Here is a 27,314-nt window from a genome sequence, read left to right on the forward strand (position 1 = left end):
GCTCTGAATTGATGCATAGCCTCTGTCTGTCCTCATTTGAATAGACTTTTGATTAAGTTCCCCGTTTTCAAAAGAACAAGTTTCCTCTCGCCCCAACTCCTGGAAATGATTGTATCAGCTCCTCGCTTCCAGTGATGTTTGTGGGCATTTGTACAGGGCTGCCTGTGTTAACATCTTGAGAGTTGAACAGTTATCTGGATGGATCTCTATGTGGCCTGAAAACGTCAACCCTAGTATTTTAAAATATTTTTTCTTCTTGCTGCTTGTAGTTGGGCATATTGACCTTCTTGGTATTGTTAGAAATCAGAGACACAACCCAATGATATTAAGGAGAGTTTTATTGTAAAATGGCAGTACCTACAATTTTACATGTTTTCAAGTCTACAAAAACTCTCAGAGCAGAGACTTCTTTGTGTCTGTCATACCAGCAGACACATTATTCATAAACTGGGGGGGAAAATTCACTTTCTGCCAAACTGCGGCAGAGGAGGGGGCACTTTAATATCTTGGCCTCTCTCCAGCTTCTTCTCACAATCCACCAGGTAATTGACTCCGTCGATTACGATCTGAACAAGTTCCACCTTGACGGTGAGAGAAAGGGATGACCACGGGGAGGAGACACGTGAAGAAAGGAGAAAGGGGGTGATTAACTGGAGCAGGAGGTGCCTCAGAGCCCCCCGAAGGGGAATGCTGCACTTAGTAGGACTTTCTCACAATCAGGGCACTGTGTGAGGAGTGTCATCCCGAGGCTGGGGCCAGATGTGGAGGCAGGGCTTAAGGTTTTCTCTCAAGGCTTCTTTAGGGCGGGGTTGCTGGGAGAATTTTATACTGGAAAATCATTAGTTTTCATCCCCTGTATTTTTCCTCTCTTTAAAATAATAGTGTGTGTGTGTGTGTGTGTGTGTGTGTGTGTGTGTGTGTGTGTGTGAGAGAGAGAGAGAGAGAGAGAGAGAGAGAGAGAGAGAGAGAGAGAGAGAGAGAGAATGAGGGTTGCTGGATTAAATGCATGGTTTTGAAAATACTTTTAGACATTTTGCTAGCTTTTATAATAATCCCCTAGGAGATTACAATAAAACACTAAGTTATGTTTGATAGTTGCCATGCAAAGTGAGAGAATAACCTTACCCAGCGGCCCTTCATGTTTATTTTTCTCACCAGCAGCTGCACCCTGGGTTGAGAGGGCTCACCTTGCTATCAGCATTTTCTTAGTAGTCATTGTGTGTTCCTAAGGGAGCTCTCCAGACTCATCTCCCTCACAGCCCTACCTATCGACACTGCCTATTGTTCCCATGAACTCACAAGAGTCCTTCAGCATTGTCTTATGGGCGCACGTTTAGACATAACTATCATAAACTTCTTTTACTATCTGAACTCTACAATAAAGCATTAGAGACTATTGAGTATCTACGATGTCAAAATGAAGATGATAGCATGTGGTCTTCAGCAAGCGAAATTCAGCATCAAGAGGGATTTTCCCATTTTCCCACTCTCTTCTCTGAGTCTATGGGGATAAAACACTGCTGTCCTGTGGCTGAAGATGGTTGAAACAGTTCTCAGGGGGCTGGTCCACAACACCAGTTCCACTATGATTCCTTGACTTGCCTATAAGTGCTCAGAAGGGATTGTGTATCTTTCTTGAATTATTTTCCATGCAAAAGAAACACTGGAGCGAAAGGCTAACTCAGGATCAGTGGGGAAGGAGGCCGTGGAGGCCAGGCTGTTGAGACTGCTTTTCCACATCCTCGTGCTGTTAGGCTGACCTCATTAGCCCATGCTAGAGTGAGAGAGACGTTACCTCTGATCTGCCGATCCGATCGATGTTGGAAATGTCATATATATCTGCCACTGCTGCAGTGTCCACACCGCCTGTGCCCCGCTTCTGGAGCCTCAGGTTCTCCAAGATCTTAGAAAAGCGTGGATCCTAGAAGAAGTGATATCGTTGCAGTCACTGAGCAAAGATGTAAAAAGGGGCAGTAACAATAAAGTATTTACAACATACGCTGACACTGGCTGGAACTCCTAAGCCTTCCAACAATCTAATAAAGTGGATATTATTTTCACCCCATCAAAGCCTATTTTCTGGAGCCTATAAAAGTACCTGATCCAGGGGGTGGTGGTGCACGCCTTTAATCCCAGTGTTCTGGAGGCAGAGACAGGTGGATCTCTGTGATATTGAGGCCAGCCTGGTCTACATATTGAGCTCCAGGCCAGCTAAGGCTACATGTTATCTTGAGGCGGGAAAAACCAAATACTGGAGATTGGGTCAGTTATAAATGACAGAAGCACTTTTGGCTTACAGCTAGGTCCAAGAGCACGGAGCCAGCACTTGAAGCATCTGGTAAGGATGCCCTTGCTGCATCATGGTATTGCAGAGGGCATCACACAGTGAGATAGAGCTTGTGTGCTAGCTTAGATCTCTTGTGCTGCCATTAATACCATAATGGTGGTCAAAACTATGACCTCAGCTATCCTTATTACCTCCTGAGGTTACACATGCCACTGACATGTGAATTTGGGGATTAAGTCTCTAACATATAAGCTTGTAGGGGACAATTGAAACTCTACCAATCCCCACACTTAAGATGAGCAAACTGCTCAAGAGGAGATAACTTGCTCCAAGTCAGACAGCTGGAAGTCGGCAGAGCAGCAGTTAAACCTGGGGCATTTGACTCCACGTTTATCTTCATATAAATAGACACATGTATATTTGCATATGGGTGCCAACTTTTGTATGTGCTACTCACCTGTACACCAGTTTCATTGTTATGACTAAAACCATGAAGTTAAATCACTTCCTTAGCATTGAAATTTTAAATAATAAAAAAAATCACATACCTTTACCTTGATAGGCAGCACATTTTTCTAAACTTGTTTCAACTTCCTTGATTTACTTGGTAGGCTGTGGCAGAAATGGCTAGCTCCCAGTCTGAATCTTTTTTTTTTTTTTTAGTTGGTTTTTCGAGACAGGGTTTCTCTGTAGCTTTGGAGTCTGTCCTGGACTAGCTCTGTAGACCATGCTGGGCTTGAACTCACAGAGATCCATCTGCCTCTGCCTCCCGAGTGCTGGGATTACAGGTGTGCGTCACCACCGCCCAGGCGTGTGTCACCACCACCCAGCTCAGTCCGAATCCTTTATCCCTCTGTCCAGCAATGGAGGTAAAGATGTAGCTACTTGCTGTCTGAGCTCTTACCAACAGAATGAGCAGAAGTCCTGTGTGCCTCTTCCTTTCTTATACCTTAAATCTCATCATGGACGTGCCTACATGCTCTCCCCTTTCACCTTAAATCTTTTCGTGGATGTGCCTCATGGACATGCCTACATGCTCTCTCCTTTTCTCACATTCTAGAATATGGAGAAGGACTGTGACTATGCAAATAAGGAAAATGCTCTAAGTGGTTCTCCAAACAAGGTCCCCTACCACAGCCTCAGAGTCACCTGCAAACTTGCAGGAAATAAAAATTCTTAGACCAGTGAGATGGTGCAATGGGCAAAGGTACTTGCTACCAGGTCTGACAACCTGACTTCAATCACTGGAACCTGGAAGTTATCCTCTGGCCTCTATTGTGTACCCACGTGCTCCCTACACTGCACAAAACACAACTACATGAATAAAAATACAAAACATAAAAAAGAAAAGAAAAGAAAAGAAAAGAAAGAAAGAAAGAAAGAAAGAAAGAAAGAAAGAAAGAAAGGAAAAAAAAACTGCACAAACGTGGCCTAGCAATCTATGCTGCCCAAGCTCTCCCTTCAGGTGATTCTCACATAGGCTCAGTTGTTAGGACAAGAAAGGAACCCTAGGGAGCAGAGCAGGGCAGCCCCACACCCTGATTTGTTGCATGATGGAGACTCAAAAGCATTACTCTTGTGTAGCATCATCCCTTTCTCACAGGCCCTGAACCTTTTCTCCTAACTAATGCAAAGGACTTTAAGCCAGGCTTCGCCCTCTGCATCCCTCTTCCATTGCAGGTGGCAAAGGCCAGGGTTAAGGAGTGAATGCCGACATCTTTGCCTTCTGAAAAGCTGTCACATCTGAGCTGATCCTCTTGGGACCCAACAAAGCTCCTGGCCACACGCCATTACCTTGCTGAGCTTTGGGATCTTAACGTGGACACCAGCGCGTAATCCAGTCCCGAGGTTCGAAGGGCAAGTCAAAATGTATCCTAGACGCTCATTCCACATGAACTCCCAGCCTCGTTCTTGGATTAACCGTTCCACCTACAATGAGACAGCAACGAACAAAGGGCAGACTTCTCCGATACCCGTCCTTCAGGGCATCCCAAATGCCAGGGAGAGGGAACAGTAGAGCACATAAACGAAACTGTAGTGTGTCTGTGGTACTTGTACTTGATAGTTCTTCCATAGAGTATACAAATGATGCTATTAAATCAGATGACCATGTAAAGCATTTGACATGGTCCCTAGAAGATTCTGAGCTCTCCATAAATAGCAGTTGATACTCCTTTTCATGCAAAGACTGTAGGAAAACATAGGAACTCTCAGCAGATAAGCCCGTGAGAATCTACTCTGTCTCTTCCCATCCAGTCCCACCTCCCAGCCCACCCACTCCCACCCGATTCTACCTCTGCCATTCTATCCACTTACCCATCCCCATCCTTTACCACACCCTCTCCATGTTCAGAAAAGAACGAGAAAATAGCCAGTGAGTCACAGACTTCCGCAAAGAGAAGTCACCTGTTTTTGAAAGCACAGCTCTGGAAGATTTGATTCTTTAGGACAAAAAAGTAGTCCCACTTTGGAAGTTATCAAAGTATCTTTTTAAAAATGGAAAACAGTGGCTGGAGAGATGGCTCTGGCCTTAAGAGCATTGGCACCTCTTCCAGAGGACCACGTTAGATCCCAACACCCACATGGCAGCTCACAACCATCTGCTCCTATAGTCCCGAGGGATTCGATGCCCTCTTCTGGCCTCCAAGGGTACAAAACACTCACACATGTGAAAATAAATGATCATAATAATTTAAAATACATATGCAGAAATGGAAACCGGAGAGATTTGACTTGATGGCTGTCTATAAACCCCTAATGGAACCTTACTTCCTTTAGTCCACGGCAGAATCGTTCAAAGACTCGTTTCATATTGCCTCCCTTTTCCATTGAGATTACCCGGGTGTGGTCTTCCTCATTTATCCAGATGAGAAATGTCTTGTCATAATTATGCCTAATGAAGACAGAAATGTGGTGCTGACTGTTAATTGCATTGATCTCAACACATGAAAATTCTCATTACCTCTGGAGCTTGATTGCCTCATTTCACCTTCCCCATTCCCCAGATGGCCCTTATCTCTTAACTGTGCCCGAACAAGTACCACAAAATAATGATACCTCCCAGAACGGAGACTAGCACTAACCCAGCCGTTAACGATGCTGCACAGGCTTCTACTCTCACAAGAAGACAATCCTTCCTCTTGGTCCCCAAACAAGACGACCACAGCTCACCTATGGTAGCATTTAGCTCTGATGCTAGGGATGTTTTGTCTCCTGAGTGCTTCAACCAAAAGCTTATGTTTCTTGGGGGGAAAAGTAGGAGGCAAGGATGGGGGAGCTTTATCTACATCTCAAGAATTCACATGTGTGTTTGCTAGATAAACCCTGGCTGTCTACCCTCTTGTGTCCTTTTAAGGACAGTTGGGATAACCAAGCCAAGGTAGGCTGAGGATTGTGAGAAAGAATGTGTAGATGTAGACCCATTCAGGGAGGGCTTATCATATCAATATTATCAACTGTCCATGTGATAACCAAAATTATCAGTTATTAATTTCTAATTCCATGTTTATTTGTCCTAAGTTCATAAGCAGATTATCTAACTAATACGAAGTATCTTTCTTTTGAACAGTTTTCCCCATGCATAATTCATGCAAACCAGCTCATATTCCTATATCTCTTTTGAAACATCTCACAACACACACACAAACACACTCTCTCACACACACACACACACACTCTCACACACACACACACACACACACACACACACACACACACACACACACACACACACTGTTTTCAAATAGAATTGGCTCTCCATTTCGCTCAAGCCAGGCATGCTGTCAACTGCAGTTCACAGCAACCTCGGGTTAGAAGAAGCAGGCGAGCTGAGATTCTCCACACAGGGAAAATGTGAAAACTACATCCGTACCAGATTCCCCTGGCATCAGGCCAGTCACGGGCCATCCCAGCACAAGTTAGTAAAGGGGACACTGGCTTATCAAACAGGAAGTGGTCCTGTGGGCCAAAAGTGACAAGGCAGAGAGAAGTGAGACTAGGCATGGGCCAGGTGATCAAGTTTCAACTTACAGATAAAAAGGCCTCTCAGGCAGTGTTTCTCAGATTCACTGTGAGCCGGAACACCTCGAGAGCTTTTAAAAATAAAAAATGCCCAGAACTCACACTGAGACAAGATACCAAGTAGATGTGAGGCGTCCTTCCAGAGCCTCTGACTAGGGGGAGATCTTGGAGACTGGGGACAGGAAGGGTTGGAGAAGGTTGGTCAAATAGTTCCTGAGCCATGCCCAGGAGGAAGCTCACCCGTAAACAGGTGACTGCTTAGGACAGATACAGGTTTGCTCTGTAACAGCAAGCAGATGGGTGGCAATTCTACATACATCAGGAGATAAAGGCTACCAACTACATAGCTGTCCTGTGTGGTTTGGAAACGGGATGTTTCATGTAATTTACCTCTTCTGAGATTACAGAATCCTCTTTCTCCTTTTCTTGGAGTTTAGTTAAATATTACTTTTGAAAATGCATTGTTTTAATTTGTGTTGATGAGGAAATAAAAGAACCCAAGCCCAACACTTGGGAGGCTGAGTCAAGAACATTGCTGTGAGTTTGAGACCAGCATAGGCTACATAGAGACCTTGTTTCACAAAACCAAAAAGGACCCCCGTTTTGTCTCCTCTAGAGTCAGAGAGATGCCCAGAGGTGCTGGGTGGCGGTGGGAATGACTGTCTGCAGCCAGTACCCGCTGGCTCCGTCTATACCTGTCAGGGGAAACACCTTTGTAACACAAATTGCTAAACGGTCTTATTAATAAAAAACCATTTAGCAGTTCATGTTGCCCACCTTCCTTTCCTGCCTAGATCCTCTCCGCTTCCAGAGTTTTCTTAGGGTGTGGTACCGGAGATCAGTGTTTAGGCATGAAAAGGATTTTCACACTCAGCTGTTCTCGTTTGTTCAGAACAAGAGGCAGATCCTCCATTCACCTCCACCCTCCTGTGCCCAGCCCAGCACTCATACTGGCGTTTCCTCTTGAGCCTTTAGCCATGGTTTGATAAGATTTAAAGCTTTAGCTCCTTTCTTACTCCGAAGCTGTGGAAACCCCGGGCCGGTTTCAGCCTTGCGGGTCAGCTCTTAAGTGGATAGAGGCCAAGGCAGAGCTCTGTGGGTCCAGCCTCTTTCCAAGCAGCCCCTGGGTGATTTATCACCTACTCACGTCAATGAGCCGTTGCTGATCCTGCTCGGTCATATCAGACAGCTTGTAGTAGCGACCAGCCAGGTCCCCCTTGAGGCCCTCCAGGGCAGTGATGGCCACGTTCTCCACCTCCCTTCTCTCCGCCCGGGAGCAGGCAGGAGGCAGGCTCAGCCCACGGATGCTGCGACCAGTGCGCACCCGAGAGGACAGCACATAGCGCTCATCAAACTGCCCGTGAGTGATCTGCCGGGTGGAGCAGAGTGGAGGGTCAGCAAGGCAGCCACGGAGCACAGTCCTCTGACCTGAGGCTTGCCTGGAAACCTTCAGGCATTGCATTACAGAGAGCATCACATGACTGCATTATGTGACTAACCGCTGGGTGACTATGCCTCAGGAGCAGCCACCTTAATTAAGTAAGGTGGGGTCTGGAGTAGATGGTTTGGGTTGGTGTAAAATGCTGTAGGAAAGTTTAAAGTTCCCATCAATTCATTGTCCCTTAGAGGCATCTTTAAAGGACCTTCTTAACCTCCCCTAGCCCTCAAGCAGATATGCTGAAGGTAGGACATCTAAGACCTTCCAAGGACATCTCACCAGGGTAGTGGCTCTTAGGTACCCTCCTCTGCCTGTGGATTCAGGGAAGCCTGCTTCATGGGGAGAAGAAATGGAGGCTGGAGCCTACCTTTGATGCATCCAGGTCCGTAGGGTGCTTCATCACCCTAGGGTCATAACCATTGTGCCTTAGTTTGATGACAGGATCAAAGAGGTCAGCAAACACCTGTAGGCAAGAATATCCTTCTGTAACTGGCTCACCCAATAGCAAAGGACTTCTGCTTTCACTTGTCCCATTTTCTCCTCAAGGACCAGGGTTGATGGCCTCCTCTGAAAGTCTCCGTGCTATCACAGAGGACATGCATATAAGAGTAGACTAGTAGACAAGAATGCTAAGGACAAATGTACACCAGAGAAAGCCATTCAGAGTCACCTTGCTCCTGAGAGAGTCCAGGGCTGCTGGACTTTGCCCCAAGGACTCTGCCAAGCTCACTGTTATTACACTGGGTGAGAAAATCAGATGGTTAAGAAGCCCATTTTGTGAGCTAAAAGAAGCCACCAGTTTGGGGGCTAAGCAAGTTTTGTGATCAAAAGAGATCGGGCTCTAAGATTCTAAGCAAAACACCGAGTCTGTGGGGACACCAACTGTCTATAGGACAAAGCAAGGGTCCCTTACCCTGTGAGCCTGTCCAATCCAAGAGCAAATCAACCACATGAACCAAATAGGCATGGGTAGTCTTTAGAAAAAGGCCAAGAGAAGTTATGTCTAGTAACAGAGTACTCTGCAGCCTTGGGAAATATGGGAAGTGGAAAGAAAAGCTTTGAGTCCAGAGAAACAGGTTTAGTCTGAGTCTCTGTTATAAGCTAGTGAATCACCATTTTGTTTACTTAGGATGACCCCTTCTCATCCGTTGATGGCAACTTTTCTGAGAAACTGCCTTTGGTTCTATGCCAGAAGAGTAGAGAGAGAGAGAATGAGGGGGTCAGGCTGCAGAGTTTTGTCACAATGAAGAGGCTCTCTGTGGAGACAGGTATGGTACTGAGTTCTACTACAAGCAGACACCGTACCTCTGTACCAAGCATGAGGCTGGAACCAAGAAACTTGGTAAGCCCAGGAGTCTGTGCTACAGTGATGGGAAGATAAAGTCTCAAACTACAGCCACACAATCAGCCCTACCCAATAAACCTAGACACAAACAATTGAATGTCTTCCAATGAATAGGCACCATTCAGTTTAATTTAATTTGTTTTGTACCAACACAGCCTTTGACAAGCTCAGAGAGCTCTGTCATCAACTAATCTGTCTTTGACGAGGGACGCTGGCACAGTGGCAAAGAAAGCCTTGTCTCTAGCTATATATCTCATAATCCCAGACAGGATTCCCGGGGGTTCTATGAGAGTTCCCTTTATTGGAGCTCTTCCTGAGGATGCAAACAGCTGACTCCAAAGAAAGATAAAGACCCAAGGACAGTATACCTCAATCACATATCAGGTAGCCCCCACTTCTGGAACCAGCCCCCTTTGTTTTTACCTCATATGACTCCTCGTCACCAGCCACCATGCCCACAGTCTTTATGAAGGGGTGGCCGGGGTTGTCCACTCCGGTTTGGATGCACTGGTCCAGGGTGTAGCCATTGGGTGTCATCTTGTTTCGCAGTTTGGCATAGATGGTGGGAGTGAGGCACTCGGCCATGCAGTTGTTATGTTTTCTCAGGTCGGGGTAGTCTGCGCTGTGGGAGGAGAGAGGCTGTGGACCAGTAGCCTCAGGTAAGGGCTATCAAAGATTCCGTTTCTCTGGGACCCTCAACCAGGCTCTCTTGGCCCAGTGGGCACAGGGGACATTGGATAGGGATGCTTACATGTCCTGGCTTGAGTTAAACCAGGCTTAAGATAAACCAGTGCCAACGGCAGCCAGAGAACAGGACACGGCCCCCTCCCCATCAGGAAACCCATGATGCTACAGAAGCAAGAGAGGGAAAGAGGAAAGAAGTCAGAAAATGAATTGAAATCATATGCAGATTTCTCTTCTCCCCAGAAGTGTTGGTAAAATTCAATGAATTTGGTTTCTTGGGTCTGTGGCGGGGAGACATAAAGACAGAACTATCTAGAATGTTCTTTACTTCTCTGTCCTTTGCCTACAGGACAAGCTTTATGACAACAGAGACCCGTCCTGTCTTCAGAACAGTGACCAGCCATGGACACAAGCATTTGGTAACTATTTGTTGGGATAACACACAGAAGGACACCATATCAGATGCTGTCTTCCCCTGGCTATTTACTGTTTGAAGAATATGAACTGAGGAGCACCATAGACTCAAACATAGGGATCTCCTTCAGCGATTCCTGGGGTACACGGTTCCTCTGATTTCCTCAGAGATGCTCATTCTACCAGAGAGTAAATGTCTCCCAGAGACATCTTAGTTGTTTTCTTTCTTCTATTCCCACATACATGGACTCCTAGGACACAATCACTCTGCTCAAACTACTCAGTGTGTTGGTGTGTTGGACACAGTGAGATTCTGGGGAAGCAGAATATCTGACCTCACCTTCTGTGTGACACTCCTGTCATCTGCAATGTCCTTCAATGCTCACACTTAAAGTTAATACCATAATTACATTTTTCTAGAATACAGTAGAGCAGTGAGTAAAGTGTGAGTCTGATATCAAGAGGCCTGGGTTTGTATTTGGCTGCACTAAATATATGAATTTGGACTATTTATAAGTCATTTCATTACTAAAGGATGCTAAAATGAGTCATGTCCCATGTGAAAGGGCCTAACTCATATGTTAACAGATAGTCTCATAATATAAGTGCTCAATAAATGTGATCTATCACTGTCATTGCTATTTAACTGGATGGCATGCTTTGGGCAAGGATGACAACATATTTCCCTTGTATTTATCACAGATCACTAGGCTTAATGAGTTTCAAAGAAGATTGTTAGGTTTAACTTATCTAGAAAGACAAAAAGAAGGATTCTCAGGGCTGCAGAGATGGCTCAGTGGTTCAGAGCACTGGCTGCTCTTCCAGAGGACCCAAGTTCAACTCCCAGCACCCACATGGCAGCTCACACCTGTCTGTGACTCCAGTTCCAGGGGATCTGACAGCCTCTTCTGGCCTTTGCAGGCACATAGCACAAAGACGTACACCCAAGAAAAATATCCAAACAAAAGAGATATAAACAAACAAACAAACAGGTGGATTTCTCACTGACTGTTTCCAGCAGGAGAGAAATAGATAAATAAATAAACCAAAAGGAGAATTCTCACTAACCATTTCCAGCAGGAGAGAACGCGTGTCTGGCTCACACTCTGAGTTATTCAAAAGAGGGGGACTCACCTCGCGGGAAAGAGCTTGTGCTGCTCCCGGGCATCAGCAGACACCTTCTGCCTGTTCAGCAGGTAGCCAGTGGTCAGGGCACTGGTTCCCAGAGTAGTAAATAACAGTGATGCATTGCGGCCAGTTAGCAACTTAGAGAAGGCACTGGCCATCCTTCTTCTTGGTAGAGTGTCTGGAAGCAAAGAAGCTCTATCAGATGCTGAGCTGCTGCATGGAGAGCAAGGGTGAGGAAGTGATCCGCAGGGACCACGGCCCTTCTGCTGGCTTTATTTATCTAGTTCTTCCTCTTATGCTTCTTTACATAAATAACGAAAACGAGGGCTTTCATATTTTGTGAATGAATTTACCATTTTCTCAAGCAATTACAGAGAAGGATGAACAAAAGTTATCTATTTCTATATGTTAGACAAACTGAGTGCTTTTTAGACTTTTCAACCATACAATGAGACTCTGAACAGAACGGATTTCTAAACTTCTAAGAGATACAGGAATTCTTTGAGGACCATTGTCCCACTTTATACACCCCACACAAACTTGTGTCAGAGCTCACAGTAACAGAAAACACATTTGGGTGATCTTAAGAGCAAATGCCCTCCTGGCTGAGAAGGTTGAGGTGCCAGCAGTATGGGGGTGGGGTGTCCCAAACTTCCACTCTGGTTTAGGACGCCCTGAAAGGGGGTAAAGTTGTTCAAAGTTAACAAATATCCATTCCTTGGCTTCTAGCAAAGCAGACTCAAAATCTTTCTTTTTAAAAAAAAATCATATTTAGTTTAGGTCTTGGATTCTTGCCGATTAGGATTAAACAACAGACTCTCAACCAAAGATCACCAACCATATCAAAGGATACAAATAAGGAGACAAAAGAGGAAAAAAAAAAACAATAGGGTTAGACCTCCAATGGCTGAAGACTGTGGGACTGCCAGACAAGAGCACTGCCAGCTCTAGACGGATGTTTAAATGACAAAGTTATTTATAAATAATTGAATTATTTAAAATTTATAATAAGAATCATAATTGCAATCAAGCAACAAGCGATCATTAAGAATGATCAAGCATGGTGATGTATATGTATGTATATTATATATATATATATATATAAATAATTCTAGCACTTGGAAGTAAGAGGTAGGAGAATTGTATCATGTTTGAGGCCAACTGGTCTGAATAGTGAGTTTTAGGCTAGCCAGGGCTATGTGGTAGGACCCTGTCTAAACAAAGAAACCAAAGAATAAAAAAGAAAAAAATGGAATTGAACTTTTGCAAATGATGCAGCTGAAGAAAGAATAAATGAACTGGAAGGTATGCCTCAGGAAAATACACAGAATGTAGCACAGAGAAGCAGAAAAAAATGGAAAATCTGAGACATAGATTTGGAAATATGATTGATAATTACAATGGGAAAGTTGAATACAAACTGGATTGAAGTCACAGGAAGAGAAACCAGAGGAAGCAAAAGTGTTGTCTCAAAGGAAATGACCAAGAATTTTCTAGAACTGATAAAGTACAGGGGGCATAATGTAATATGATCAAACCCTGAAGAAAACACTTTCAACCAGATACAAATATACTAGAGCAGAAAGAAAACAGTTCACTTACAAGGATATTATGAACATCAGTTAATTTTGTAATAGTAAACCCACAGAAATAATAATTTTAGAGATAAAGAGGCAATGAACTCATTTCAAATGAGAATGAAAAAAAAATACAGCTAAAGAACAAGTCAATTACAAAGGAGCTACTAAAATACTCAAGAAAGAACACAGCAGTGAAGGACAAGCTGAAATGTAGATAACAAAGAAAACATATATAAATCTTAATCTGGACTTATATAATTCTCAACAAACCAGGAAAGTCAGTACTAAATATGCACAGAAGGATTCCTGCTGGACCCACAGCTGCTCAGAAGTCACAAGGCCACTTAAGCCTTGTGGTATCACCTGGCAAGAGCTACTTAGTGTGGGCCTCTGAATGGACAACATAGAAAGGCATTAATCAGTCCTTTCCCACTGCTTGGTACCCATGATGTCCAAATGAGGAAAGTGTGGACTCCTGGGTCTTTACGTCAAGACACTGCAAGTTTAGATGCTTTGGTTGCTCCAAAGAGCTTGTTGGTATGTACCATTGTGGCACAAAGCCCGAGTCACCCAGCGAAGGCTGAACCTCATGGAGGGAGTGGCACCACAATGTCATCTGTCCTTCTGACATCACCCTCCTTCCATGATTGAATTTTAGGAACTAAATTTGCCTCTAAACTGTAGGATTCTCCAAGGAAATTTCTGCTAAATTCTAATATGTTGACTAAGCATCAAAGACTTTAAACATTTATGAAGCTGTTTTCCTACATTGGCCTGGGAAATCAGCCCATTGAACACCTTATCTTCTACGTTAATGTCAATACACAATTCTCCCCATCCTAACGATGGCAGACATTTCTAAAACAATGTCGTGACAAATCAGCCATTTCTTGAAGTTGTCTTAGGGACTTGTAATGGCTGAACACTGACCTCTTCACATATACTTCTTTGCCCTCTACAGAGCTTCCATGTTGCCAGTATCCTTTAAGAGCTTCAAGGATATGGAGATGTCCTAAGGCATCCTGGCCCTTACATGCAGCTGGCAGTACCAACACACACCTTTGTGCCATCACAGTCCCAATTCTGCTTCCCAAGCAGAGGGACAATGCTATCACACTGAGATTTATGGTAAATTCAGTAAAGTAAAATAAGTTCTGACCGCATGCCTTCTAGGCAGCAGGGGACCAAGCAGAAGGCAGAACATGCTGCCCCTAAGCTAACAGGAAGTGTGTGCCCAAGCAAAAGGCAGAGCATGCTGCCCCTAAGCTGACAGGAAGTGTGCTGATGCCTGCAGCTGACACAAATTTCTTTACCCTGGGCTTCTTCCTGTTAGTTACCTATGCACTCACTGGTAGGAGGCTTTTTGAAAAGGAGACTCTGAAGAAGCAGTGTTAGGAAAACAGGGAAGGAATGATCTCCAGGAAAAGCCTGGTGACCACTGATAATCACAGACCTTCTTTCCTAAGAGGCTGGCACATGGGTGGGCATCTGAATCAAAACATAACTGCTTGATACAGCATTATATCAAAAGTTTAGTTTTGGGAAATAATAGGTCTAATTTACTTCTGAGAGTTCCAATACAATATTAACAAAGTTGTGTGGTCTTTGTTGCTGATGCAGGTGGCGGGGGTGGCTTTGATGGTAGCAATGCAGCCCTGAAGGAGATCTAAGATCCCAGGCTTCAGTTCCTTGGACACTGAGCATAGAGTTCAAGCTTTGATGAACTGAATAATTCCATCTTTCCTAATTCTGTCTTGGGACCCCAATGGCCTAGCTCTGGTTTCTAAGTCCAGCAGCAATTCATTCAGAAGCTAACTCTTGACTGGGGGGCTACTAAGTGCCAAGCACCACAGTAGACAGTAGAGATAAGATAACAAAGTAAATAAATGCTGTGCCTTCCTCAGGGGCTCCTAATTTATCTAGGAGAGATGGTTAAGAAATAGAACAAGGGACTGGAGAGATGGCTCAGTGGTTAAGAGCACTGCCTGCTCTTGCAGAGGACCTGGGTTCAATTCCCAGCACCCACACGGCAGCTCCCAACTGTCTGTAACTCCAGTTCCGGGGGATCTGACACCTTCACACCAATGTACATAAAATAAGTTAAATAAATTTTTTTAAACACAACAAATAAAATAATGATATGTGGAGATAGATGCAGGAAACAGGCAAGATATCAATCCAGGGATCTTACAGGATACCTGTTTCAAATAAGGTTGCTCAGACAAAGAGAACAGAGGGGCCAAGGCCTTGAGGCTGACAGACCTGGTTGGGACAGAAAGGGTTGGTGGCATTGCAGCCAGGCTGAGACCTTTAGCATCATCAGAACATCTATACTTGTAAAGACCAGGACAGACAAACAGGAAGACTACATGGATGATGTTCACTCCTGGGAAGTCAGGGAAGCTCACACCAGGGAACCCTGGGATTTGTTGAGAAGAGCAGGCGATATGAGCTTAGATGTGACAAAGACTTAGGATTTCCTTGGCATGTTATATTGGGCTACTTCATCTCTCTCTCTCTCTCTCTCTCTCTCTCTCTCTCTCTCTCTCTCTCTGTCTGTCTGTCTCTCTCTCTCTCATTTTGTTAGTAAAAAGTGGCCTGCTGGCCTTTGCTGAGGAAGAGAAGATGCAGAAAACCCCATTAGCACCAACAGAGACTCATGCATCTCCCCCAGGGTCTCGATCCATCCAGATTGTGAAACAAGACAAAAGGTTAGCAAAGGGTTAAATATCAACCGAACAAGATGGCTTTTGCTGTTTCAAAAAATCACATATACTTGATGCGTACATCACTCAGGGGCTGTCACAGGAGACTGTCACTAAGGGCATAGTTGCCAGGCTGACATTCATATTGACTCTAAAGCGTTTGTGACCTTAAATTTTTGATATTACGTCTAAATATTGATTCCTTGTTTGCACTCTTGTGCCTGGGCAGGAAACTAGGCTGAGTTGTCTTGTCATCAGTCTTGGCTTCTTGCTGCTCTTCCAGTTAGGGCTTTGGTGTATATGATATCCCAGGTCTCATGGGGCCACCGTCTGGTGCCTCAGCCTCCATACAAGATGTTTCCTTCTAGCCCAATGGGTTGGTTTTCTCTCTTAGCCCCCAAAGCACTCACAGGCTGCTCATTCATTTGTATTTGGGCTTCACAGTGTTTTTCATCCTGTTGGTGAACTCAGCTCTCATGGGTTTCCCCTTGTTAGGGGATCCCTGCTCTTTGTATGGTCCTGTGGATGGGTATATTTTTCAAGCCCAGGAAGTTTTCTCTATTAGCTACCATTCTTGAACACTGTTAGGTGATCAGTAAGTATCCCTTCCTTAACTTTATAGAATTCCAGTCATGCCCCACATAGGATGCTTTGGTCAACAGTGGTTGATAGGGTGGTAGTCCATTAAGATTATGGCTGAACAACTCCAGTTGCCTAGTGATGGAGTATTTCTCATAATGTCATGACAAAGTGTGACATATCATGGACATATTTGTGGTGATGCTTGTGTAAACAAACTTGGGCTGCCACAAATATAAAAGCACAGCATACACAATGATTGACAGGATGGACTACTTGTTACTAAATGACTATGTTACTGTTTTTTATTTACTATGATATATTTTATCAGTATTTTGACTATAAAGCAACCTGCAATGTTACCAGGTGACAGTTTCATTTAATCTCATGCTTCCTGACTTTTGATTACACCAAAAAGCCATGTGGAGTCTTCAACCGCTAGCATCTTGTCTTGTGAAAGTACTATACTATGTTTGCACAATGACCAAATCATCTGAGGATGCAGCTATTGGAACTAATCAGTTCTGATAGAGACCCATGACTGTGCTCACATGCAGCAGTCTGTCTAATTTCAAAAGGCAGGTGTCTCACCAGCCTCCTGGGTGTCTCCTGCTCAGGTGTCACTCAGCAGTAAGGACAGGTCCCTTGCCACATCCATTTCCATGAGTGCTTCTGTATGTAGCTGGGACTCTTTGCTTTAAGAAGTTCTCATTTTTAAATCTCTTACCCCTGAAGCCCAGGCCCTTCTTCCAAACTAGTTTGCAACTCCTTCACCATAGAGTTTGAGGCACTGCCCATAACAGCAAACAAATGAGATGGCAGGCTTGTTCTTGGCATTCCCCTGCCTGGGTTTCCATGTCTAGGAGCTGCTCACTATCCAGGCTGGCAAGTCCAGACTTCTAACCATCAGCCACAACACATTGTCAGCTTCCTGGGTACTACCACAGTCATCCTCAGCAGTTTTTATAGTGATTCTGCAAAGACTACCCCATAGAAAATGGGCCTTCCGGGAGAGCAGAGCATAGGTGTGTGTCTTTCCCCTTCCTTCCTTCCTTTTTTATTATTATCAACATCATCAACATCATCATCATCATCATCATCATCATCATCATTGTTTCTCTTTCACACACTGCGCAGGAGGATGGTGTTGGAGTCAAATGAGCAACCAGTAGTAAGTGCACTATCCTCCTTGAGCACATGCCTATAATGGGTTCTGTCTGCTTAGCTCTGTGAAATGGTAGGATCCCTTTCTGTCCGGAATCTCTTTAGTGGATCCCCTGAGACGTGCATCACTGGTTGAATACATATCCAGTAATAATGCTTTAATTTGCTTTCCTGTATGTTGCAGAAGACAATTTCTGGGGAGGCAGGAGATTTAGGTACAGACAGAATCCAGTATAGGCATGTGCGCAAGGAAACACAGAGAAGAGGACTTGGTGGCACCATTGTCCTACAGAGTTCATTCAAAGGTCACTTCAGGGTTGGGATGCCATGAGTGTTAGCTACTTGTTTTAAGCCAAAGAACAGGTAAATTTTCTCTGTTCTCTATGCATTATGCATGTCTACAGTTCCAGAGCCAAGCACCTACATAAGACAATTACCTCACCACTGAGAAAGGGAACTATACTGGCCATGGTTTTCCTTGAGGTCTACATTCAGAGCAATGGCTTTTGGGTCACAAAACTGGCTGATGGCTTACTTGGTTTTATTGTCTTTTTGAGACAAGGTATTTCCATGTAGCTTAGGTTGGTCTTCAGTTCACAATCCTCCTACTCTGCCTTCAGAGGGTCTTATATGTGTGTAACCTACTCTACCTTGTTTACAAAATCCTTACAATACATTTCAAAGAGACAAAAATATAGCTTACTATGGCACATTTTCCCAAAGGAAGTACTCTAAGGAAAAAAATGGAAGGGAGGTTCTTTCCCTTTGCTCTAGAGAATATTATTATGTCTCCCCAACTCTACTGGGTGCTAGGGAATATGAGGTATGAGCAAGATGAGCACTAGGCAGAGTGAGGAATCATACAGAACCAGCCCTATACCTCCAGTGAAGGCAGGGCTAGGAGGCAGCTTTCTTGGCTCTCATATCCACCTACACACACTTGATAGGTTCTTATTAAGTGGGTTCACAGGAGCTAGGGTAGGCTGTCCGGGCCAGTTAGTTTCGTTGTAGTATAGAAATGTTTTCTTCTTTGGCCCTCCCTTAACACCAGCAGCTCTGTAGGTCTCTCTACTCCCCAGAACACCACACTCAGTGTTGCATAACAGTAGTTAGAACATTTTTCATTTGTTGATAACATAAAAAAGCAAAGTTAGAAAATACTTTCAAAGAGTGTTTCCATAGCAGCCTCCAAAAACAAGTAGATCGTACCGTGCCACAAAACAGGGAACTTAGGCATTTTCACGGTTCAAGGTCACACAACTAGAAGATGAAAGCAACTGGCCCAAGTATCCACTCTGCACCAGACACTAACTTCAGTCAAAATCTTGCTCTCACTGGGGGGTTTTTTACAGCAAAAACCGTGATCGTTGTATTTAGATGGAGATGAACCCCAAGGACCAGAGCTGCTGGGTGTCTAGCTGCTTTCTGTCCTCACTGGTCACTGGTCACTTAGGAATACGAAGCGTTTTTTTCTCCCCCAGGGTTTCCACAGCAGAGAGACAGGGAGGGTAAGAATGGGTCCATCTGCACCTTGACATGGTTCTAGGCAGTCCTGAGGGGACGCAGAGTCTGAGGGTAGTCCCGGATGCTCCCTCCTCAGGAAAACTATTAACCACAGACTAAGACTGTCAGCGGACTGTGAGGTTCAAGATCAAGCAGAGCAAATGACGTTGAGATGCTTCACTGCTGGAGGTACAGGGTGCCGTGACATCGGGGGAGGGAGGGGAGAGCAATGAATACAGGTGAACGTGGCTCTGTAAAAACTCACTCAGTTGGAAAATTTTAACAATCCACTGTATGGCAGTTTCTACAGGGCTCGTAAGTTGGAGGAGGAAACTCTTACATATCCCTTACTATATGCTAAACACATGGTCCTAAGGCTTGATGGGTACCATCCCATTTCATAACCTCTCACAATCCCATAAGGTGCCCTTATCACCACTGTTTTACAGGTCAGAGAGTGGAAGCTAAGGAAAGCAAAGTGTCAGAGACCACATTGCCTACACAGAGTAGTGCCGGGATTCATGGTCAGCAGTCTGCCTTCACCATTCATACTGTAAGCATATGTGCTCTCCTGGGAATTGTGTAATAAGGGACCAGAGTGTCAAGGAGCTCCGAGATGGCATGGCCTGGTAGTGCGGTGTGTGAGAGACCTTGTCAAATGTTAACCATCCTATGGTGTCCCTTGCCTCCTCTTTCTAGAGACGAGTACTCTGTCACACACTGCTGAAAAAATATAATGGTGTCTATGAGTAGACACCCCCACAGCCATGAGCAGAAGCAGAAGACCATGAGGTACCCATTGTGCCATTTAGACAACTGGTTTCTAGGCTTCTTCTAGGTAGATGTTGCCTTCAGCAATATCAAGCTTAACCTACCTCTACATAAATTAATAAAAAGACTAAATATGTCCCTTGTTCTGTGTCTAGGTCCAGAACCTTAAGGATGAGGTCACAACATCCAGGACCATAGTCACAAATGCCAGCTAGCTCTGCAAGGAGCCTACATGAGACCCTTTGCCTGGAATTTTAAGTGTTGAATTAAATGAAGACTGTTATGCCTAGATTTTGTGGCCCCAGGGAAAACCTGTAATTTGTAACAACACTCTTTAATTTGATAGTACAGAAACTTCAGAAATGAGGGCCATGTGTGAACATTGATAATAAAAACCACCCAATAGAGAATTTGTGCCCAGAGATTCCATTAAGATCCAAGAATTAAGCCATATGTCCATCCATCCATCCATCCATCCATCCATCCATCCATCCATCCACTCCATCCATCTAATTCATCTGTCCATCTGTCCATCCATCTATTCATCCCTCCATAGCTCCTTCATATTATCCCTTAATCTACTCGCATATTCAAAAAATATTACAGAATAAATCCTGGTGTCAGATGTTGGGGTCACCTAAAAAGTTCTGTCAGAGTTCAGGGGGAGATAGACCACTGTTAAGCAGAATGTTATAAACGAAAGGACAAGGTAAAAATAAAGAGGTGAGGAGACCCCAGCATGCCTGATGGAACAGGAAAGACTTTCTGGAGGAGGTGAGCATCTTTGTCATTGTGCCAAATGAACAAGAGGAGGGCTTTGGGGACAACGGGAATAGAATGCACAGAGGTGGGGCCAGGAGAGACAGCAAGGAGAAAGGACAGGAGGCAGGTGGAGACGCAGATACAGGAAGGTCCACAGCAGGACCAGTACTGTGGACATAACTAGAGTAAAGCACCAGGGAGACTCAGATTCAGAAGTTCTGTACATGGTGGGACAATACCACAGCATTCGGGATAGAAAAGACATTTTAGAGGATTGATGGATAGTTGACACCAGACCAATATTGCCAAATAGTGGTCTACGGACTGTCATCAGTCATTTATGATGGAAATATAGAAAGAGCATTTATAACATTTGATAGAGTGCTTTTAATATCAGCTAACATCTCATATGTATTTATTTATCTAGTAGTTATTATACTTTATTATATCTTATAAATCAATGGGTCTGCTGTGGATCAGACATGATTAATAGATGGTGTGAGAGACACTGCTCAGTTTCCAGACCTAAAATGGGCCTAAAATCTGGGCCTCTCTACCTCCCAGAAGTTGTGAGGATTGAATGTGCCCTTGGCACAAATCTTGGCATTTAAGGTAGGAGTGGTACATAATGGAACTTCTATGGTGAGCTTGCTAAAATTGGCGAGGAAAGGAAAAATATCAGTAGACAAGGAAAACAGGCAGTGAGTTCTAGAGTAATTCATTCAATAAATCAGATCAGAGCAGGAGGGGATGCTTCCTGGGAAGAAGTGGAAGAATCCCCAGGATGTCCAGGGCCTTTGTGGCCAGTTAGGTGTGAGCGTGAAAGGCGTGAATGAATCTTGGAGGTTGCCCCAGTTTCTGGCTTAAGTGATTTACTCCACGTGGAGCCATGCCCTACAGTGGGGATTCTGGCTGGAGAGCAGCTTTGTGAGGGAGGAAAAGATGCTGTGATTGAAAGCAGGAGACCTGTGAGGTATACCAGAGGGAATGTGCTCTTTCAAGTATCCTGTGATGAGGGTATAAGCATCCCTCACTTGAAAGGCCAGCTACCTGCCTGGGAAGATGGTAGTTATCTAGTTATTACCGTGTTTCAAACTCCCTGCCTAGCAGCCTCCCTGAGTGATCACCTGTAGAGACAGAGAAGAGCTCATGACTGCGAGTTGACAAGGGTGCAGCATGTGAACAAAGGCCTTGGAGCAATAGACCCGGGAGTTGAGCCCACTTTTGTAATAGTTATTACCTGTTGTCTTCAGAAAGGCCCTTAAAGGCTGTCTTAGTTTTCTCAGACATTAGTGGTAAGTAGACACGTTAAGACTGGAGTAAGGGAGTGGTCCACATCGAGTCTTCACTGCCTGAGACTCACCCAGGACCAAGAGAAGGTGAGCACCTGCCACTATCCTCTTGCATTATTTCTGAAAGGCCACTTCTAGATGCTTTCCAGAGAGTGAGAACCTCTTCCTGTACCTCAGCAAACACCCCAGCATCAGAAAGAGGACTTTATTCCAGGGAAGGATGTGCAGGTCCTTCACTTAAAGCAGGCGCAAGTTGCTGACCCAGACTTTCCAGAGGCAGGGCAAGGTCATAGCTGAGCAACTGTGGCACCTCACTAAAGGCACATCTAGCTCTTCACAGGGATGCTTTACTCTGGTACCCTACTTTTCACTGGGTTGCCTAGCTCCTTCCTGGTTCTGCTCAGGAAGATAAAGCCTTGGGTCTCAGTCCCTTTCTCTCTTGAGGATGTAAGTTCTGCTGGCCCTAGATGTGATAACTGGTTAGGAAGGTGCACTTGGTCCTCCAGGGACATCTGCCCAGACTCCAGCACCTTCACGTCTGCAACTTGCCACAGAATACCTTCTCTCCCTGCATCCTGGGACCTTCTCACTCAGTCCACGGGGACTTTTCTGGCCTGCTCCCTGACCTAGGTCATCCCAGAGCTAGAGCAGGGAGCCTTCTGCAGGCCACAGCACACTTAGCTGACCCAATTCACCCCTGTAGAAAGGCATCTCAGTAGAATATAAGCCATAAGGCAGAGTGGCACCGTCCTTTGATACTAAAAGGATCCTTCTGAGTCTCGATGAGGTCATGAGTGAGTGCTGCCCTGACACCTTACAGGGACCCCCATCTGCCACTGACTATGGGCCTTGGATGGCTGATCGACTGGGTTTAGAATCACCTGGACCGCTCTGGGAAGTGCTGTGACCAGTCTGGAAAAGGAAACAGGAAACAGCCATCAACACAAAAGCTCTCAGGTTCAGTGTCCCAGCATCATGCTTTGGGAAGAGAACTAAAGCTCCCAGAACATAAGGACAGAGGTAGAGGGGTCCTCAGTGCAAGTCTGTAGTGTCAAAAAGCCAGGAGCCACCGGCCCGTCAGAGGGAGAGGGGTCATAGCATGTGTTTGGAATACGGAACACTCTGCAGCCATTGCCTCCACTTACCTAGACACATGTTTTATGACTCACTCCTGGATGAAAAAGAAAAAAAGCATCTCACAGGAATGAGTACAAGTAGATCTGGTTCTGTAACAGCAACACATCATATATGCACACACATACAAGCACATACTTTTGCTTTGTATAAGCATCAAGAGTGTTTTTGAAGGTTATTCGCAAAGCACTAAAGGGTTAGTCCACAGCAATGTATTTGGAAGAGTCAAACCATTCATTTTTCTCTTAATGGAGCCCTGGAAAGCATCGCTGCAGCACATCCGCATTCATGATTTCAAAAGGAAAGTGATAAGCATAAAACCATTTGTGTGAAAACACCCAGACACCTATTTGTTGACTCCTGAATGCACATCTGCAGGCATGGTCCCGACATAAGTATGTCCTGACTAGGCTGCCCGAGAACAGGCAGCTGCCAGCCCCACTAAGTGAAGGGATGCCGTTGTCGTCCAGCGAGGCTCAGCATCTCCTTTCCTATGGCTGGTGTGGCAAAGAGGAAGGAGCAGGCTGCAGCAGGCACTGAGTAATTGGAGGCCCTTCCCTGACACCTTAGGGTGGATCTTCTCCACTCCCTTCCCAAGACTGCTACCTCAATGACCCCAGATACTTAGCCAGCCTTGGATGCTCCCTCTGAAAGGCTACTTATTTCAACTTTTTCAAAAATCATCTTAGGCGTTTCATTTAATTGTTTTATTTTATTCACCTCTCTGAAGACAAGATGCCATCCCAGAATACGATTACTGCATACTTTAAGATTTGCTGATCATCCTTTGAATACCAGCATGAGGCTCACAAAATGAGTTTAACCACATCCATGGGCTCACTCATCTCAGATCCTGGTGCTGGTAGTATGTACAACAGCTTCCTGGCCTTGTGGTCTAGGGCCTCATCTTTCCCACCTCTGATCCAATGCTGGGGTTCTTCATTCTATCCAAAAATTGCTTCTGAGCCCTGCCTACCCAGCCAAACTTCTTTTTTCCCACTAACATGCAGTGAGCATCTCCTAGAGCCTGGTGGTGCCAGGGGCTTGACAAACATCTTTAGACTTTGCAACAATCCTGCCAACCAGGCTTTATTTGGCTGAATGGAAGTCAAGTGGCCTCTACCTGAAGCTGGCTTTATCACCAGTTCTGACCCAGGTTCATGCAGACCCCAGCACCTCACCTACAGTCCTGCCTTGGCTTGAAGAGAATTGCTCTTATAAGCTCAGGACTTAGACATGCCCCATGTCACTCCAAGAGTCCAGAAACACTTTCACCACAACTATGCCAAGGCACAGGATTGTCACCTGGGAGCATGTGACTCCTCGCTGAGTCCCAGAACATTTGACTCTTGTTCTCTTCCCTTCCTCAGGCTTCTGCAGAAGTGCCCAGGATTCCAGGCATTTCTGTGCACACTCCACCCTGACACCAGGCACTCAGTGTGCCTGCCAAGCCCAGCTAGGGTCACTGCACTAGCCCTGCCTTTCTTAGAGGGTGCAAGGACGGGCTTTCTCTCTCTTTCCATCCTCTCTCCCGTTGTTGGGGGTTAGATAGACAAGGAGGACAGAGAGCTTGTCTATAGCTCTTACCAGGAGAGGCTGCCTATCTGTTCCCCTAACCTGGACAGCTCTTTGATTCTTGGTTTGAAAAGTGTGTTTTTAAATAGCATTTGGGTAAAGTCAGATCAAATTTTGGGGCTCTAAGCCAGAGAAATTGTGTGTGTGTGTGTGTGTGTGTGTGTGTGTGTGTGTGTGTGTGTGTGGTGCAATGTGTAAGAACATAGCCTGACTAAGCCAACGGCATTGGGATCTTGTTCATGCCTACATTTGCTGTCTACATCAAAGAAGGGAAGCCATAGTAAGCACTTTAGGCAGAGTGCCAAGGAGCTGTGACTTTTTCCTGTCCCAGATGGTGGACTCCGTCCCAGATTTCTAATTTTCCCTCTGGCTCTGTATTGTCATGAACTACCCCAACTCTGAAGCTTCTGCTCGCTCTGGATATCCTGAGGTGAAGGCCACATGTGCCTTTCTGCTGATTCAGAGTTATTTCTGGTCCTGCTGTTCACCACATCATCTGTCTGAGCTTTGCCAGGGTAGAGGGTAGGGAGTAGTGGGGGACCCACGTGTCAGCTGTCAATACAGAGTCACCCCAAAACAGAGGATGTCCTTGATTGGGTGGTTATCCCAACATCACAGGATTTTCTGAGCAAATTCTCAATGATGCCAGTCATGAAGGCAAGCAGAAAATGGCCATGACTTTCCTGTTGTAAGACAACAAAGAGGTCCAATTACCTTACATGATAGGATGCAAGGTCAACCCTAATGGACACCCTTGGGCTTCTCTGTCTGACTCAGCACATGGGAAGTCATGAGAACACAGGGTTCCTCCCTGAGAGACAGGCCTTTCCCAGCCCCACTTGTAAAGATGGCCTGGGATCCTTTTAAGAATTGTCTGTCAAGAGAAAACATTTCCAAGAGAATGGGGACCTAAAGGCCACCCTGTCCTCTGAGCAACTGTAACAGAGTGGAATGTCCTCTTCTCTGCCTCTTCAGGCAGGGGTGCATGTGACCTCCAACAGTCACCTTCAGAGTTGGCTCTGTGGGAGGTACCTGGCTCAACAGACAAGAAGTCCCAGAATGCCAGACACAGATTCCATGTGACCTCAGAGAAGACAAATGGACCTTCCTCTGTGCTATGGCAGAGATGGAGACTCAGGGCCTCTGGAGTGGTGACTGAATCAGTCCCAGACTCAGGCCCCATCCCACCTCTGACAGCCATACCTCCTCATTCCAAACCTCAGTTCCTGCTTCCTGGCTCTGCCTCTGCTACCTTTTTAGAGAGACTGCCCAGGTCCCGAGTCCATGCCCCGAGGCCATGGTTATATCATGTAGCTGGTAGAGCCGACACTTTGCATAACTTAGCCCACAGGTATGATCGGCTCCAGGCACAAGGGATTTTTAAAAGGTGCCTCCCAACATGAGAGGAACACAGGGAACCAGTCTTCCTGCCACCTCTGATGTCATGTTCTCCATGAAAGGACAGAGGATAGAAGGGCACAGATGCAACAGACAGTGACAGATATCCACAGGGAAAGCAGCCTCCTGGAAAGCACACAGTTGAACTAACATGGCGTTGTCCTGAGTGTACTGACTGCCACCTAGAGCCCCCAGACAGCAGCACTGTGCTGGTCCCAGGACCTGGCCGTGCTTGAGGAAGGTCCCAAAGACAGCATGGAGGACATAGGGGGCTTTGGTGTGTTGGGCAAGTGCCGCTTCCCACACAGTTAAAGCAGAGCTTCCAAAGTCATGGACTTGACCCATAATGACTGTACCCCAAGAGCCAAGCAAATAAGTAAGGAACAGGCTGCCACTTAGTCATTTAAAGCTTATTTTTCATTTTCCTTCTAAAAATGGGACTTTACATAGTTCATGTTCGGTATATCAGTACATTCAAGAGTGAGTCTCTGGCAGCAGCATCAGCCATTAAATGGAATCTGGACTGCCAGTAACTGTTCTGCTCTTTTGGAGAGCCTCAAGGAGCTTAAATCTTCCAGCTAGTTCATTCCAAGTCACCAGGCACTGCTTTTGATACAACTGAGGAAAAACACCAGTGGGTCTGTCCCTGCAAATTATCAGAGAATGAAACGTAAAATCTAAATGTATCCCAAGTTCAGGGTCAAAATTCCACATTTAGATTTTTATCCATAAGAGTTCTTGATTCACTAGGAAACAGAGACACTGTGAGCTAAGGTTCTGGGTCCCCTTTGGGAGCTGCCCAGGCTCATGCCCGAGGAAAAGGTGATTCCAGACAAGGGCGACCCTACTGGTACTTCAAGTTCCCATTTTTCTCTGGCCCACACAGTTTTCCCAGTGTTTTCTCCATGGCTGGGGTCCCCTGAGCTAAGGCTCACCACACTGGCTCTAGCACTGTCTTTCTTGGGAGAAATCAAGCATTTTGATCATCTCACTGACCTTGAAGCTGGAGGAGTCTGTCCTATCCAGATCCTGCTGCACACACACAGCCAAGAAGTGTAACAGGAGCTCAAGGGACTCAGCCTAGAAAAGGCCACTGTGCTGGGTGGGGCTGCAGAGTCCTCCACCAATCCGGCTTCAGACCTCCAGCTACGCTGGCTCCCCCAGCTGTGTCCTTGAAGGCCAGCTCCTGACTTTTGCCACTGGGCCAGGCGTCCTTTCTAGAACCTGCCATTTCTGTGAAATGTTTGCCTTTCCCTTGAATAGGCAGACCTTTGACTTGGCCCGCCAGCCGGGTCTGCAGACAGTTCTTGCTCTGAGAGGGAGCTTGGTCCTGCAGCTCACATGGAGGGCAGTCGTAGCTTGGGGTACAAGGGTCTCCAGAGGAAACCATCTGTTGGAAGGGGAGAGGGGGGGGGTTAGCCCTGGAGGAAAAAGTCTAAGAGGAAGTCTCAGGTGGCCTTTTCCAGATGATAGAGAGAGAACCAGGAGCAATCAGGAAAGCCCATAAACTTGTTGTCTGGGACTTTGGTTCAGGG

At 45.5% G+C, this 27,314-nt stretch overlaps 1 protein-coding gene across 1 annotated transcript; it reads right to left on the bottom strand.

Annotated features, from left to right (window-relative positions):
- Positions 1-321: 321 nt before the first annotated feature.
- On the bottom strand, positions 322-26,839 carry Ckmt2 (creatine kinase, mitochondrial 2). Its single transcript, XM_036207293.1, has 10 exons — positions 26,776-26,839; positions 11,323-11,494; positions 9,514-9,712; positions 8,113-8,208; positions 7,455-7,676; positions 6,159-6,244; positions 5,057-5,180; positions 4,082-4,216; positions 1,796-1,921; positions 322-581 (listed from the first exon to the last, which is right to left on the bottom strand). Exons 2-10 carry the CDS (start codon positions 11,472-11,474, stop codon positions 462-464), a joined length of 1,260 nt encoding a protein of 419 aa, XP_036063186.1. The 5' UTR covers positions 11,475-11,494; positions 26,776-26,839; the 3' UTR covers positions 322-461.
- Between the last annotated feature and the right edge of the window lie 475 nt (positions 26,840-27,314).

This window comes from Onychomys torridus, chromosome 15 (genome assembly GCF_903995425.1).
Source record: "Onychomys torridus chromosome 15, mOncTor1.1, whole genome shotgun sequence".
NCBI classification, from domain to species: Eukaryota; Metazoa; Chordata; class Mammalia; order Rodentia; family Cricetidae; genus Onychomys; species Onychomys torridus.

Bases quoted from the DNA above. Each gene is read 5' to 3' on its own strand.
- Ckmt2 (XM_036207293.1), bottom strand. From the start codon at position 11,474: ATGGCCAGTGCCTTCTCTAAGTTGCTAACTGGCCGCAATGCATCACTG. The intron at 8,209-9,513 runs GTAAAAACAAAG...TCTTGCCTACAG, and splicing joins GTGACGAGGAGTCATATGAG to GTGTTTGCTGACCTCTTTGA. The intron at 5,181-6,158 runs GTACGGATGTAG...TGTCTTCATTAG, and splicing joins CCTGATGCCAGGGGAATCTG to GCATAATTATGACAAGACAT.